Source organism: Triticum urartu, chromosome 2, assembly GCF_003073215.2.
Source record: "Triticum urartu cultivar G1812 chromosome 2, Tu2.1, whole genome shotgun sequence".
Lineage (NCBI taxonomy): Eukaryota > Viridiplantae > Streptophyta > Magnoliopsida > Poales > Poaceae > Triticum > Triticum urartu.
Genome location: NC_053023.1, coordinates 89697769 through 89709933, shown reverse-complemented (window position 1 = coordinate 89709933; position 12165 = coordinate 89697769). Strand labels below are relative to the sequence as shown.

The following is a 12165-nucleotide window of genomic DNA, read 5'->3' as shown; positions in this document are numbered from 1 at the left end:
TTCTTTTTTCTTAAGAAGCATGCTATCAATGGACAACAGATGTTGCAGCACCGAAAAGTTGGTGACCATGCTTGGGTGTTTCAGAGCACATATGAAAAACATTTATTTTTTACTTTCATGGATTGCACAATTCATTCATTCATGAAAAAAGAGATGATTGTCCCCTAAAAAAAGAGAATGAGGTAGACACTTCATGGATTGCACAATTTCTAGTATGGCTGGACAATCATGATTTCATTCATCTTCTGTCATTACCTACTTTGTAGACACTTTTGCAAATGAGGCAAATTTCTTATTGCTTCATGGAGTTTGTTTATTATCATGTTAGTATTCTGTGTAATGAAACATCCCATATTTTTTTACTGCCACATATATCTAAAAAAACCACAGCCCATCTGTGTTCTATAAACGTTGGTGTGGTCTTTCTTATGTGCACCAAGAATTCTGTCATTAACATAAGGTATTTTACATCGGCACTGCAAACTGTTGATGTATCTAAAAACCATAGTTTGCAAACGGTGTTGCTTGCACTGAGAATTCTTACATTTGCACGAGGTATTTTACACTGGCGTTGTGAACTCATTGACGATTAGCATTCATCAACTAAGCACACCTCGATGTACGCAGCCGGTATATCCACGGGTCTTTAGAACGGAGTGTATCCAGTGTTTCTTCTCCGTGCCTATCACATGTCACAGCTGTGTGAGGGATGTCGTCGGCCGCGTATTGGGTGATGGTGCTGTTGATCTGCCGCCGGCTACTCTTTTCCGCCGGAGGAAGCACGTTACGCAAGCATGCAATGGTCATAGGGTAGCACAGGAAGATCAATTCATACAGGATCCGCTGCTGCTTACTACTCATGGAAACATCCGACCTTATGGTCAACTCGTCCGTCTATCTTTCTGATCTCATTCGTTTCCGATTGCATAAAAAGTCATGAGATCAAAAAAGAGATGCTATTTATCTGGATAGTTTAACAAACTTTTAAACAGAACATGATCCCATAGGAGATTTGTTCGTTAATCATAAATAATTGCTGGACAAGTTCTCATAGTGCAACTCAATAGCACGTCTGCACATTGTAGTTAAGGCTTACGTGGCCACACTTTGGTTTTCTTACGGTCCAATAAAAGGTGCGCACACAATTGACCACACCGTAAGTTTACACCGTCAACCTTTTGATTTTACGGTGGCTGTGGCTGTGGCGCGTGGGTTCCTTTTTTTCAGGCCGTAATCTTACCCCACATGTTTTCCTTTCTTACGATCTACAACCTGGCCGTGGGAGATGAGGTGGGGTATGTTTCTCGATCTGTCCAAGTGCCCCATTGTCTGGGCAGAACTATCTGGGATTGGTGTCCTAGTGCAGGTGGGCAAAAAAAATCACAATGTGATAGTGCAGCCTTAGTTTGTTGTCTAAAATTGTTTACAGGAAAGCCTGGTTGGTTCTGTATGTGTAGTTTCTGTCTTGCAGCTAAGTTGTAGCCATACTCACAGGATAGGTTTTTCATTCCCTTGGCTCAGACGTAATCTGAAGTCGGAGTACTTAGTAAAGCCAAAAGAAACACCATTATTATTGCCTCAGCTACTACAAGTATTCCATTCCAGGAATAGAACCACAAGAGGAAATCACACAGGCAGTAAAGAACCACACCACAATTGTTATCAAACTTGTCTGCAGTCAAGCACGCGATACATAATATAAACATCACCAATACGATTCAACAGCTAGGTAGGGTACTATAATAAGGCAGTCCAGTATTAAGCCAGTACACATACACCGCACTGGAAGGGAGGATGGTCTTGCTCATCTACTACATAAATACATATATTAGAGGCTCCAGTGGCGGCGTCATCAGGCCTCTTCGATGAGCAGCTTAATTAAGATCTACTGTAGCTGCTGGCCAGTTCATGAGACTTCTTCACCTTGCCTTGACTATTGGAAAGAGAAATCATATATCTCCCAACGGTAGGATGGAAGAGGTCCCCTGTTACCACAAGCATAGCCATGATTACTACTGGTTTCCAAAGAATTTCTAGGAAATAAACATTTCTCACAGTTCGGACCATCAGCAATGACACTCTAGACCATAAGCAACAGTGTCAAACTATGAGAGGATTTACATAGTGTTTACAATATGTAACCATCTTTAAATTTCAAGTTTGAAACACACAAGGGTTCTGCATATGCAACAAGCGCAGAATTACTAGCAAGAATAACTATCTTGAAGAAGTAATCTTAATGAAAGGTTCACTCCATGTCTATACTGTCTAAAAGAGGACAATGCCAGCAAACACAGGTTTTCAGTACTGCTTTTACCTCGCTAGGTGTTGGATGACACTACGAAGGAGAAGGTGAATGCTCCCAAGATGCAACAGGCAGCTCCAGAATATTGGGAGGCTTCTCCCATTGGTGTTGGTACTTGCCATAGCCTGTGTGTGCGCCATAGGCAAATGAGTTGGGGGCAGTAAGTTGCTGTGGATACCAATGGTAGCTGGCTCCACTGCTATTGTTGAAGGATGGCTGGGGTACCTGAAATCATAGGCAACAGTTGATAGTAAGATGATGGAAAAACAGACACCTAGGCAACAAATCAAAAAGTAGCACATCACGGCATAGCAGAAATAGATAATTTCATCTTTGTTGCTTATTATATTCCAATGAACTCAAATAATGAATATAACAGTTTAGTTGCTTTTAGGCTTACTGATTACATACTTTTAAACTTGGTGCCCATAGTTCTTTTTTTCCCCTCTTTTTACTTTCAAAACACATAATACAAAATTGCACAGAACATGTCAACTTGGGCCCATCAACCATAACAGCACATGTGAGAGAGTTACTACCAAGAAAATGTATCTTGCGAGTAATTTTTAACACGTGAAGATGGTCCGTTCCAGGGCTATAGAGCTACAGGTCAATAGAGGAGACAGCAGAATATCATAATAAGCTTCACCAATGTTTTTACCTCATGAGGTCCAAACTCACTGCTATAAGTGAAAAGCCGTTTTAATGGTGGTAGCTGCAGCCACAGTGGCTGGTTGTTGTGACGACCATGTACAGGGGCAAACGATGCATAACCAGGGCCACATGGTCCATCTGGCTTGTTGAAGTATTGCCGCGCTGGCTGGAATGGTACATTCTAATTAATCTTTCTTGATGATGATAAGAAAATAGACAACTGTGAAACAGGGTATATGGAATACGACATACCAGATTGTTTTGGGGCCACAATGACTGCCCAGGGGGATAGCATGGCGCATCCCACTTTTTGAAGCACTGCTGTTGTGTCTGTAAATGGTGCATTCTAATTAATCTTGCTGAACGATTAAGGGAATATAGATTGGAAACAGGGCATATGGGATTGCCAACTATTGATGCATGGCAAAGCGAACAACAGCACAAGGACGAAATTCACAAAAGCAAATTCACACGGATCTCGGCCAAATATACCTTACGCTCTTTCTTCCGCTCTAGCTCATGCTCTATCTCCCGCTCTAGCTCCAGCACCTTCTCGTCAAGCTGCTGCTCGCATCGCCAATAAAGGAGAAAGTGAGAGAGAGAAATCGGATGAGCCACTGATAATAAATAGAACACAAATTAGACTGCCATCGCGGAACCTTCCGCAGATTGTTTTCAATAGGATGGACCTGGGAAATATGATCGTTCTGCATAATACTCCCAACAGCATTTCGTGCACGCTTGTTTTTCTGAGCCCATTCCCAAGGCCTGATGAACAGAAAGTCAATTAGGCAAGAGATCAGGTAAAACTAATTGGCGAATAGCCATCAAATTATAAAATGAATTGATCTAAGTCGGATCATAAGTGCCCAGGCCTCAGGAGAAGAGAGATTCCGAAGAGAATAAGAAGCTTGCCTTTGGATTTTGCTCCTTGGTTCACAGGAATTGAGCTCACCCACACAGATCTATGCACAGAAGAGATGGCAAGTTACTTGGCGGAAATTCTTTCTTTGAAATAAAAAGTGATGCAAAATACTTGCTGAGGAGTTGCTTGGCTGATTTGCAGAGCTGCTAGCCTCTTCTGGGATCTTGCGACACGCTGAGACTTCAGTGCCTACACAAACCACTAAATTCATAAGCAACACCATACTCACAATCCTGGGTTTCTTAGGGAACCGGCAAATATGCAGAAAACACACAAAGCAGTATGCAGGCATAAGGCAGCCATCAAGTGGCTCCAAACAGCCACCAGGTTAATTTGCCAAGGCAGTCACAAGAAGAACATAATAACTAAGTAGATAAGGACTGTAAGCATTGCATAGGCATGGCGAACAATAAGAGCAGCTAACAGTTACCTGGAGTCATATCCAGATGGCGGGATAATGTACAGGCAAAGAAAGGATGTTGAGGGTCATAGCGAAGTTCGTAATAAAAATCATCCGGAAGATAATACTTTCCAATTGCTTTCACTGCCTTGTTTCCCAGGTCAACGTCTGCCACCCATCCATCGTGAATACTAGGTTTCAGCACAGATTTGATATAAAGAATATCGTCACCATCCGGGCTCAGGATGGGGAAAGCTGAGTAGAGGTTCCCCAATGTCATGTCCAGCCCGGGCAACAAAGACTCGTCAACCAAGATGTCAGCGACATCAGCAGCGCATGTCTGGCGCCAACAGTTAGATGAAAATGTCCGAGTCCATGTGACAGCTCTCCAGGCACCCCCAAAGGACAGCTGCTTGGAATTCCAATCCTCTTTGCGCTCGAGCGACATGATCAAGTCCGAATCATAGACAATACCCTCCTTGTTGCTCTGGGTTCCAGGAGCAAGATTCTCCATCTCAATAAATTTGAGCACGCCATCAACGCATGTGAGATCCCTAAACCACAAGAAAGATTCGTCCTCTAGTTTTATCTTTCTCTTTGCGGTGGTAGGCGGAATGGGACATTTTAGTTTGTATCTGTTCCCAGGCAACAGCTCCGGCAACGGGATGAAACTTACATGATCTTGACCCAAATCGCACATCAGCAGGCCGTGTGACAAATCAACCCACCCTAGCAAGCCTTCTCCAAGCGAGATCACCTTATCGGGTATAATCCTGTCGACCACAGGACATGGATTGGGCAGTGTCCTAGTGATCCAGGACTTTTTCTCGGACGAGTAGATCCAAAGGTGGTAGTCATCCGACGACGGCGCGAGGCAGAGAGCGGCCACGAGATAGTGGCTGCCGAGCTGCAGGATGCCGAACTCCCTGACCCCGCGCAGATCATCGCGGTCGTCATCACAATACTCGTCGGGAGAAGGAATACGGTCGAGCAACGGCGACTCACCAGCCTTGTACAGGAAATATTCAGATGCGTAGTGGCCGTTGAAGACGGCGCGGAAGAGGACGAAACGGCCCTCCGCGCCGACGCCGACCACGCGTGGCGAAACTGAGAACTCGGAATACGGGCGGTCTTGCAGATGAGGGGGACTGCAGCAGTGGATGGAGAAGATTGACAGCTGCGGTGGGTCGGCCATCCAGAAGGAGACCTTCATGGTAAAGCCATCCCTGGATATGACTGTGGCCGTGGTCTCGTTCGTGCTGTCGGTGAAGCGCGGTTTCCGGGAGAGGAGAATTGAGGCCAGCCGACGCCTACGGGAGGCGTTGGCGGCGTCGCCCATCACGACGGGACTTCCGATTTTGGTGGGGATTTTGGGGGATCTGTGGTGGCGTCGCGGGGCAGGAACGATTTGGGGATTAGGATTATATCTCTCTCTTCTCGCGACCCCGAGTCCTCCTAGGCAGCGTTTTATGCGCCACGAAACGGCCCATTATCTCGCACGCCGCTGCTGGATCGTAGTATGTGTTTTTTACGGGAACCCGTTCGCGCTCCTGGCGCTCGAAGACGACGCGAGTGGGCCGGCCCAGGAAACACGCACAGTAGCGAACGCAAATCTTTACTTATCTCTACTGTGTCTCGAAAAAAAAAACTTATCTCTACTCACACCCCTCAAAACTTCTAAAATAAAAACTTACACCCCTCAAAAAGAAAAAGAAAAACTTATCTCTACTTACGCCCGTGCATTGCAACAAGAGGATACATATTATGATGGTTCAAACACCGATACAAACAATATTATGCATTTCCACCATTTTGTGTGTGAGCCCATTGGCCCTCGCTACTTTTTTTCTTCCGTGGGATCAACTCTTCAATTCCATCCACTATCCAATTATACACATAATAAAAAAAATCAACACTTGCAACCTATGTAATGACCAAACCATATTGCGCATTTACATTCTCACTAATGAACACCAAAAAACATCAGATATGTTCACATCAAAGAACTAACACCACTGCACTTGGTACATTAAACCTAAACGACTACTGAGACTAAACAGTTACACAATTAAAGTTACACAAGAAGGGAGTTTCATATTTCAGGCGTCACAAGAGTTGCTGCTTGTGCTTTGGCAGCTTGGCCTGAAGCTTGTCGAGCTTAACATTCAACTTCTGACAGTCAATAATGTGGCTGTGAGAAGAAAAAAATAATTTTATCATATGTGAACTTGCTCGCGCACGGCCAGGATAGTACGGTACCAGCGCATACACGCAGGTATGTGAAGCTCACCGTCGGACCAACCGCAGAGCAAACAGCCACGCCGGTAGGGCTTTGCTTGCACACAGCTGCCAACGGCTAGATGCTCATTACAGTTCTTAGACATTTCAGAATGAAATAAGGAAAACTGTTGGTCTAATAAGGGTGATATGAAGGCATGGAAATGTGAATATTAAATACCAGATGCAAGCAGTTTGTAGAGAAATTCTTTCTACACCAACGTTAGCAACCTTGCAAAATTGTGTTCTTTGCCCATTCAACCAGTCCTTCTAAAAATTGATATGTGGTTTTCTCACGTGGGGGTACCATCTTGAGACTGCAATGAAAGTGAAATGGATCACAAAATGCGTAAAACTCCTTTGGTGCACGGTGTCCACTGGTATGCTTATCCACGCCATATATCTGCATCTGGATCACCAATTTGCATTTATGTGCTAGTGTATAGGAAATGTCCATCTCAGATACAACCAGTAGTATTCCACACATGTACCCCAGTATTGGAACAAGTCTAACGCTGGATCTCTGCTTTTGCCCACGGAGACGCTCCTTGCACCAGTACCTGAATCACAAGCAAACTGCCCTGGTTGCATCTTGATGTAGGGTAGAACCCTAACGACCCGATCTTTCACGAAAGAAGCGGATCCCAACGAGGAGACACGAAGAACACGAAGGAAACGAGGGGAAAATACAAGAGAGAATCACTCAAACCAACAAGATTCGATTACACATGTGCTAGATCCTCGAAACACAAGGAGAGACACGATCCAAAGTCAACAAGGGACGATACATAGGGTAACCGGTTCTTCTCCGTGAGGAGGTCTTGATGGGGCCACCCGAGAGGGGGTCTTGAATCCAAGATGGATCTTCTCCGTAGAGGGGTCGCAGTCTCTCTCGAGGAGTAGATCCGTATGGATGAGCAATGCTCTATCTCAAGTATGAGCTAAAACCAATGCTGACCCTAGAAAGAGGGGGGATATAGAGTATATATACTCTAGGTGGGCGAAAGGGTACACGGGCCTCAGCCCTTCACTGTGCGCAGACAAGCGGGGCCGGACGTCCGGGCGTCGGGCTGGATGTCCGGGCGTTCACGGGGTGCCGGATATCTGGGGCTGCAGCCGGATGTCCGGGCTGATGGGGCTTCGGCTTCGGATGCGTTCTGTTGGGGTGCGCCGGATATCCGGGGCTGCGCCGGATGTCCGGGCTCGATGGATCGGATGTCCGGGGCATGGCCGGATGTCCAGGGTCTGTAGGTCTCCTGCGGCTGGGCTGTTGTTGTGGTCTCCAGTGGCCGGATGTCCGGGGCTGGGGGCCGGATGTCCGGGTCCTGGAGCTGTCTTCTCCACCTTCCGTTGGTTCCCCTCATCCATGAAATTGGCGGTTTGTCCATCTTTACGTGCATCTTCAGGAGGATCCTCTTGATACCTAATCATGCACAACATTCCAGACTTAGGTAGTAGCCATGTCTCGAGGGGATCATATGTGATATCACTAAGGAAGGAAGTCACCTCGGTCTCGAGAGATCTAGCTCGTGCTTGTGTCATAGGTCCTTGTCGGTGTCAAAACCGGCGGATTTCGGGTAGGGGGTCCCGAACTGTGCGTCTAGGCGGATGGTAACAGGAGACAAGGGACACGATGTTTTTACCCAGGTTCGGGCCCTCTCGATGGAGGTAAAACCCTACTCCTTCTTGATTAATATTGATGATATGGGTAGTACAAGAGTAGATCTACCACGAGATCAAGGAGGCTAAACCCTAGAAGCTAGCCTATGGTATGATTGTTCTTCTTCTGTCCTACGGACTAAAAACCCTCCGATTTATATAGACACCGGAGAGGGTTAGGGTTACACAGAGTCGGTTACAATGGTAGGAGATCTATATATCCGCATTGCCAAGCTTGCCTTCCACGCCAAGGAAAGTCCCTTCCGGACACGGGACGAAGTCTTCAATCTTGTATCTTCATAGTCCAGGAGTCCGGTCGAAGATACAATCCGGCTATCCGGACACCCCCTAATCCAAGACTCCCTCAGTAGCCCCTGAACCAGGCTTCAATGATGACGAGTCCGGCGCATAGATTGTCTTCGGCATTGCAAGGCGGGTTCCTCCTCCAAGTACTTCATAGAAGATTTTGAACACAAAGGATAGTGTCCGGCTCTGCAAAATAAGTTTCCACACATTGCCGTAGAGAGAATAATATTTACACAGATCTAATCTGCTGACGTATTCCGTAGTGTGACATCACACCACGGCGAAGCCTTTATTCGAACCGTTTTTACTGCCCCACCTCAGCGTGTTTCGCGAGGCGGTTTCCTTGGCACGTCTTGTCAAAGCAGAGATCGTGTCCCCTTATTCCGGGATTCTCATCAATACGGGCGTGGGTAACCCAACCACGCTATTGATTACGGCGCTTGGGAGATAAGCGAGTTTTATCAGGCTGGTGGGGACGCATAGCCGCATCCGCCCATATAAGGGGATAAGGATCCACCTTTTCACCTACGCATTCTTCCTCCTTTGCCTATCCATTTTCCGCGCACTCGAGCTCCAGCGCCCAAGTCCGCATTCCCACCTCGACCTTCTCCAGCCATGTCCGGAGCGGGAGGCAAGTGGATGGTCTCCTCCGTCACGGAGGGACACATCAAAAAACTGAGGAAGGCCGGATACTTGTCTAACGACATCGCGCACCGGCTTCCTGAAGAGGGGCAGCTCCTCCCCACCCCAAGGCCCCATGAGAGGGTAGTGTTCCTTCCCCACTTCCTCCGCGGACTGGGCTTTCCTCTCCACCCATTCGTCCGGGGGCTCATGTTCTACTATGGCCTGGATTTCCACGATCTGGCCCCAAATTTCATCCTCAACATCTCAGCGTTTATCGTCGTGTGCGAGGCTTTCCTCTGCATCCGCCCCCATTTCGGCCTATGGCTCAAGACTTTCAATGTCAAGCCAAAAGTGGTGCGCGGCAACCAGGCGGAGTGCGGAGGTGCCATGGTGGGCAAGATGCCCAACGTCCTATGGCTCGAGGGCTCCTTTGTGGAGACCCTGAAGGGGTGGCAATCGGGGTGGTTTTACATCACCGAGCCGCGCGACCCTGAGTGGGTCGCAGCTCCCGAGTTCCGGTCCGGACCCCCTACGCGGCTCACGTCCTGGAAAGAGATGGGCCTGTCGTGGGGCAACAAAGGAGAGGTGATTGGACTGCAAACATGCATCCAAACCCTGGTGAACAAGCAGCTCAAGCTTGTCAACGTAGTCCAGGTTATGCTCATCCGCCGAATCCTCCCGTGTCAACAACGGGCTTTCAACCTGTGGGAGTTTGACCCGGCGCAGCACCGAACTCTGAACATGCTCTTTGACACGACGTACGAAGATGCCTGGAAGGTGCTATTCAAGGGCGCCGAGGCTCCCGCATCCGCTTCCGAGGATCGCGGATTCGGCACGCAGCGTCATGCTAGTGCGGTAAGCTATTTTTACCTTTTACAGGATATTAGTTTTTCATAGTTTGACTCTATGCGGGATCTAAGCTCCCTTACCTCTGACAGGATTGGCAGGCGAAGTTCGGACAGATCAACTGTCCGGCTCCTTTGCCCGAAGACCCAGCCGATGCTCGCTTGGCGAAGCTGCTGGTTCTGGCACCCTATGTGGTGCCGGAGAAGAAGGCCAAGAAGAAGGCCACAGGGACTCGAAAGAGCGCCCGGCACCTGGAGGTGTTGGATTCATCATCCGACGAATCCGAGACGCGCTCCTCCCGTGAAGACGAGGAGGAGGAAGAATAAACCTCTCCCCCTCCAGCGGGGGGAGGAAAGAAAAGGAAGGCCGCCCCGACCGAGGAGGCCGAAGGGTCCAAGAAGGGGAAGACCCTTCCTCCGGACTACTCCACCGATGCCGACGACGGCGAAGAGGAGTGGCCGCATAGGGCCAAGCGCCCGGCGAAATCGTAAGTATCCGGATACTAGAGTAATTCGTAGTATTCCTTCATTGCACAGCCTTTCCTTATGTCGAATATGATTATGCAGTCTGACCAAGGCCGGGCTCGACGAGTCGTCGAGCGGCTCCCTGGATTCGTCGGATGTGAATTCACTTCCGCCGGCTACCTCCCCCCGTCCTACGGACGACGCCGAAGTGTTGTCCCAACAGGTTCCAAGTCAGGAGGAGGTGATCTCGGAGGTGCCGCAAGGCGACCTCCCGGATTCCAAGAGTAAAGGGGATAGATCCCCCAAGGGCTCTGAGTCTGGCTTTGAGCCGGACTCCGTGCCGGAACCTTCAGCGGTTCCGGACTCCGGTAGGCAGCCTCCTTCCAAGAGGAGCCAGCCTACCGAGCCGGTGGCCTCCGTCCAACGGGAGGTACCGGACAATTTGCTGGAGGTGCTTAACGGCGCCTCCATCGATGAGGAGCACCGCACTGTTATGAGTGCGGTGATCCAGAAGGTTCAGTCCACCAAGAGCGGACTGACTGAAGCCTGTGCCAGCCTTTTAACAGGCTTTGAGGTAAGTAAAGAATATGTAAAAATATTACCGCATAGACAGTAGCCCCTGATGCTCTGTTTGGCGTTCGGAAAGAAAAGCGAATAGAGGATCTAATGAAATTAGCAGGAGTCTAACAAAAAATGAGTCAATATGCGTATGCAGGCTTTGCTGGTAGCGTCCGTCGCACTGACTGCGGAGGTGGGTACGCTGAAGCAGGACCTCGAGCGGTCCGAGCAAGAGCTCGGCCTTGCCAAGCAGCAGCTCGAGGAGAAGGAAGGTAAGAGATACCTTATTGAAATATATAAAAAGTGCAATTGCAAAAAATGACAGGATTAACGTGGCTATTGTAGGGGCGACGTCGGAGGTGGCGACCCTTAAGCAAGCGCTGTCCGAGGCCGAGAAGAGGGTGGCCACGGAGCGCACCGAGCGGGAGAAGTATGAGGCCCAGGTTGGCGAGGTACGGCAAGAGCTCCGGGCTCTCATGAAAAAACATGAGAGTTTGGAGCTTGACTCAAAGACGCGAGCGTCTGAGCTCGCGGCGGCCATTGAAAATGCCAAGTCTGCCAAGGCCGAATCCCAAAAGGCCCTCTAGGAGGTGGATGCGATGAAAAAGATAGCGGCGGGTAAGGCATTCTTTATGCAAAGCAAACATGTAAAAGTGAGTTACTTGTTACTTACCCGAATCCGGAGCTCTCCAGGAGCATTCGCAGATTTGCCCCGTAGCGTGTCCGATGCCGCTGCATTCTACCGAGCCGAGGGGGGCAGCTCGACGGAGAAGGTGTTCTGGTCTCAGTATGCTGAGGCCGGACACCCTGTGCCACTGAGCGACCAGCTGAAGCAACTGGTCGAGCTCCACAAGGTGGCCGAACAGGCCATGAAGGGCCTCATAGTTCGGCTGTGGCCTGGAGAGGCTCTGCCTGGGAGCTACTTCGGGCTGGTGCGGCGGCTGGTGGAGGCCTGTCCAAGGCTCGAAGTCATCAAGTGCTCTGTCTGCATCGAAGGTGCCCGTAGGGCCCTTGCCCGCGCTAAGGTGCACTGGGGCAAGTTGGATGCTGCGAAGCTTGTGAAGGACGGGCCACTGCCGGGGAAAGAGCATCGCAAGCCCGAGATGTATTATGAGGGCGTTCTGAAGGGTGCCCGCCGTATGGCGGA

The 12165-nt window shown here is 49.0% G+C and overlaps 1 protein-coding gene across 2 annotated transcripts; it reads right to left on the bottom strand.

The window, feature by feature from the left end:
- Window positions 1-1638: 1638 nt before the first annotated feature.
- Window positions 1639-5734, bottom strand: LOC125536041. Of its 2 annotated transcripts, none has more exons than XM_048699128.1 (9): window positions 4315-5734; window positions 4000-4073; window positions 3875-3924; window positions 3649-3727; window positions 3452-3523; window positions 3212-3289; window positions 2967-3125; window positions 2318-2530; window positions 1639-1985 (listed from the first exon to the last, which is right to left on the bottom strand). In XM_048699128.1, the coding sequence occupies exons 1-8, from the start codon at window positions 5621-5623 to the stop codon at window positions 2339-2341; spliced, it is 2013 nt and encodes a 670-aa protein (XP_048555085.1). In that variant the 5' UTR covers window positions 5624-5734; the 3' UTR covers window positions 1639-1985; window positions 2318-2338. The 2 variants fall into 2 exon arrangements, with proteins under 2 accessions (XP_048555085.1, XP_048555086.1); XM_048699129.1 differs by having other exon boundaries at window positions 3452-3520.
- Window positions 5735-12165: the final 6431 nt, after the last annotated feature.

Bases quoted from the DNA above. Each gene is read 5' to 3' on its own strand.
- LOC125536041 (XM_048699128.1), bottom strand. From the start codon at position 5,623: ATGGGCGACGCCGCCAACGCCTCCCGTAGGCGTCGGCTGGCCTCAATT. The intron at 3,290-3,451 runs GTATATTTGGCC...CACCATTTACAG, and splicing joins AGCGGAAGAAAGAGCGTAAG to ACACAACAGCAGTGCTTCAA. The intron at 3,126-3,211 runs GTATGTCGTATT...GTACCATTCCAG, and splicing joins TGTGGCCCCAAAACAATCTG to CCAGCGCGGCAATACTTCAA.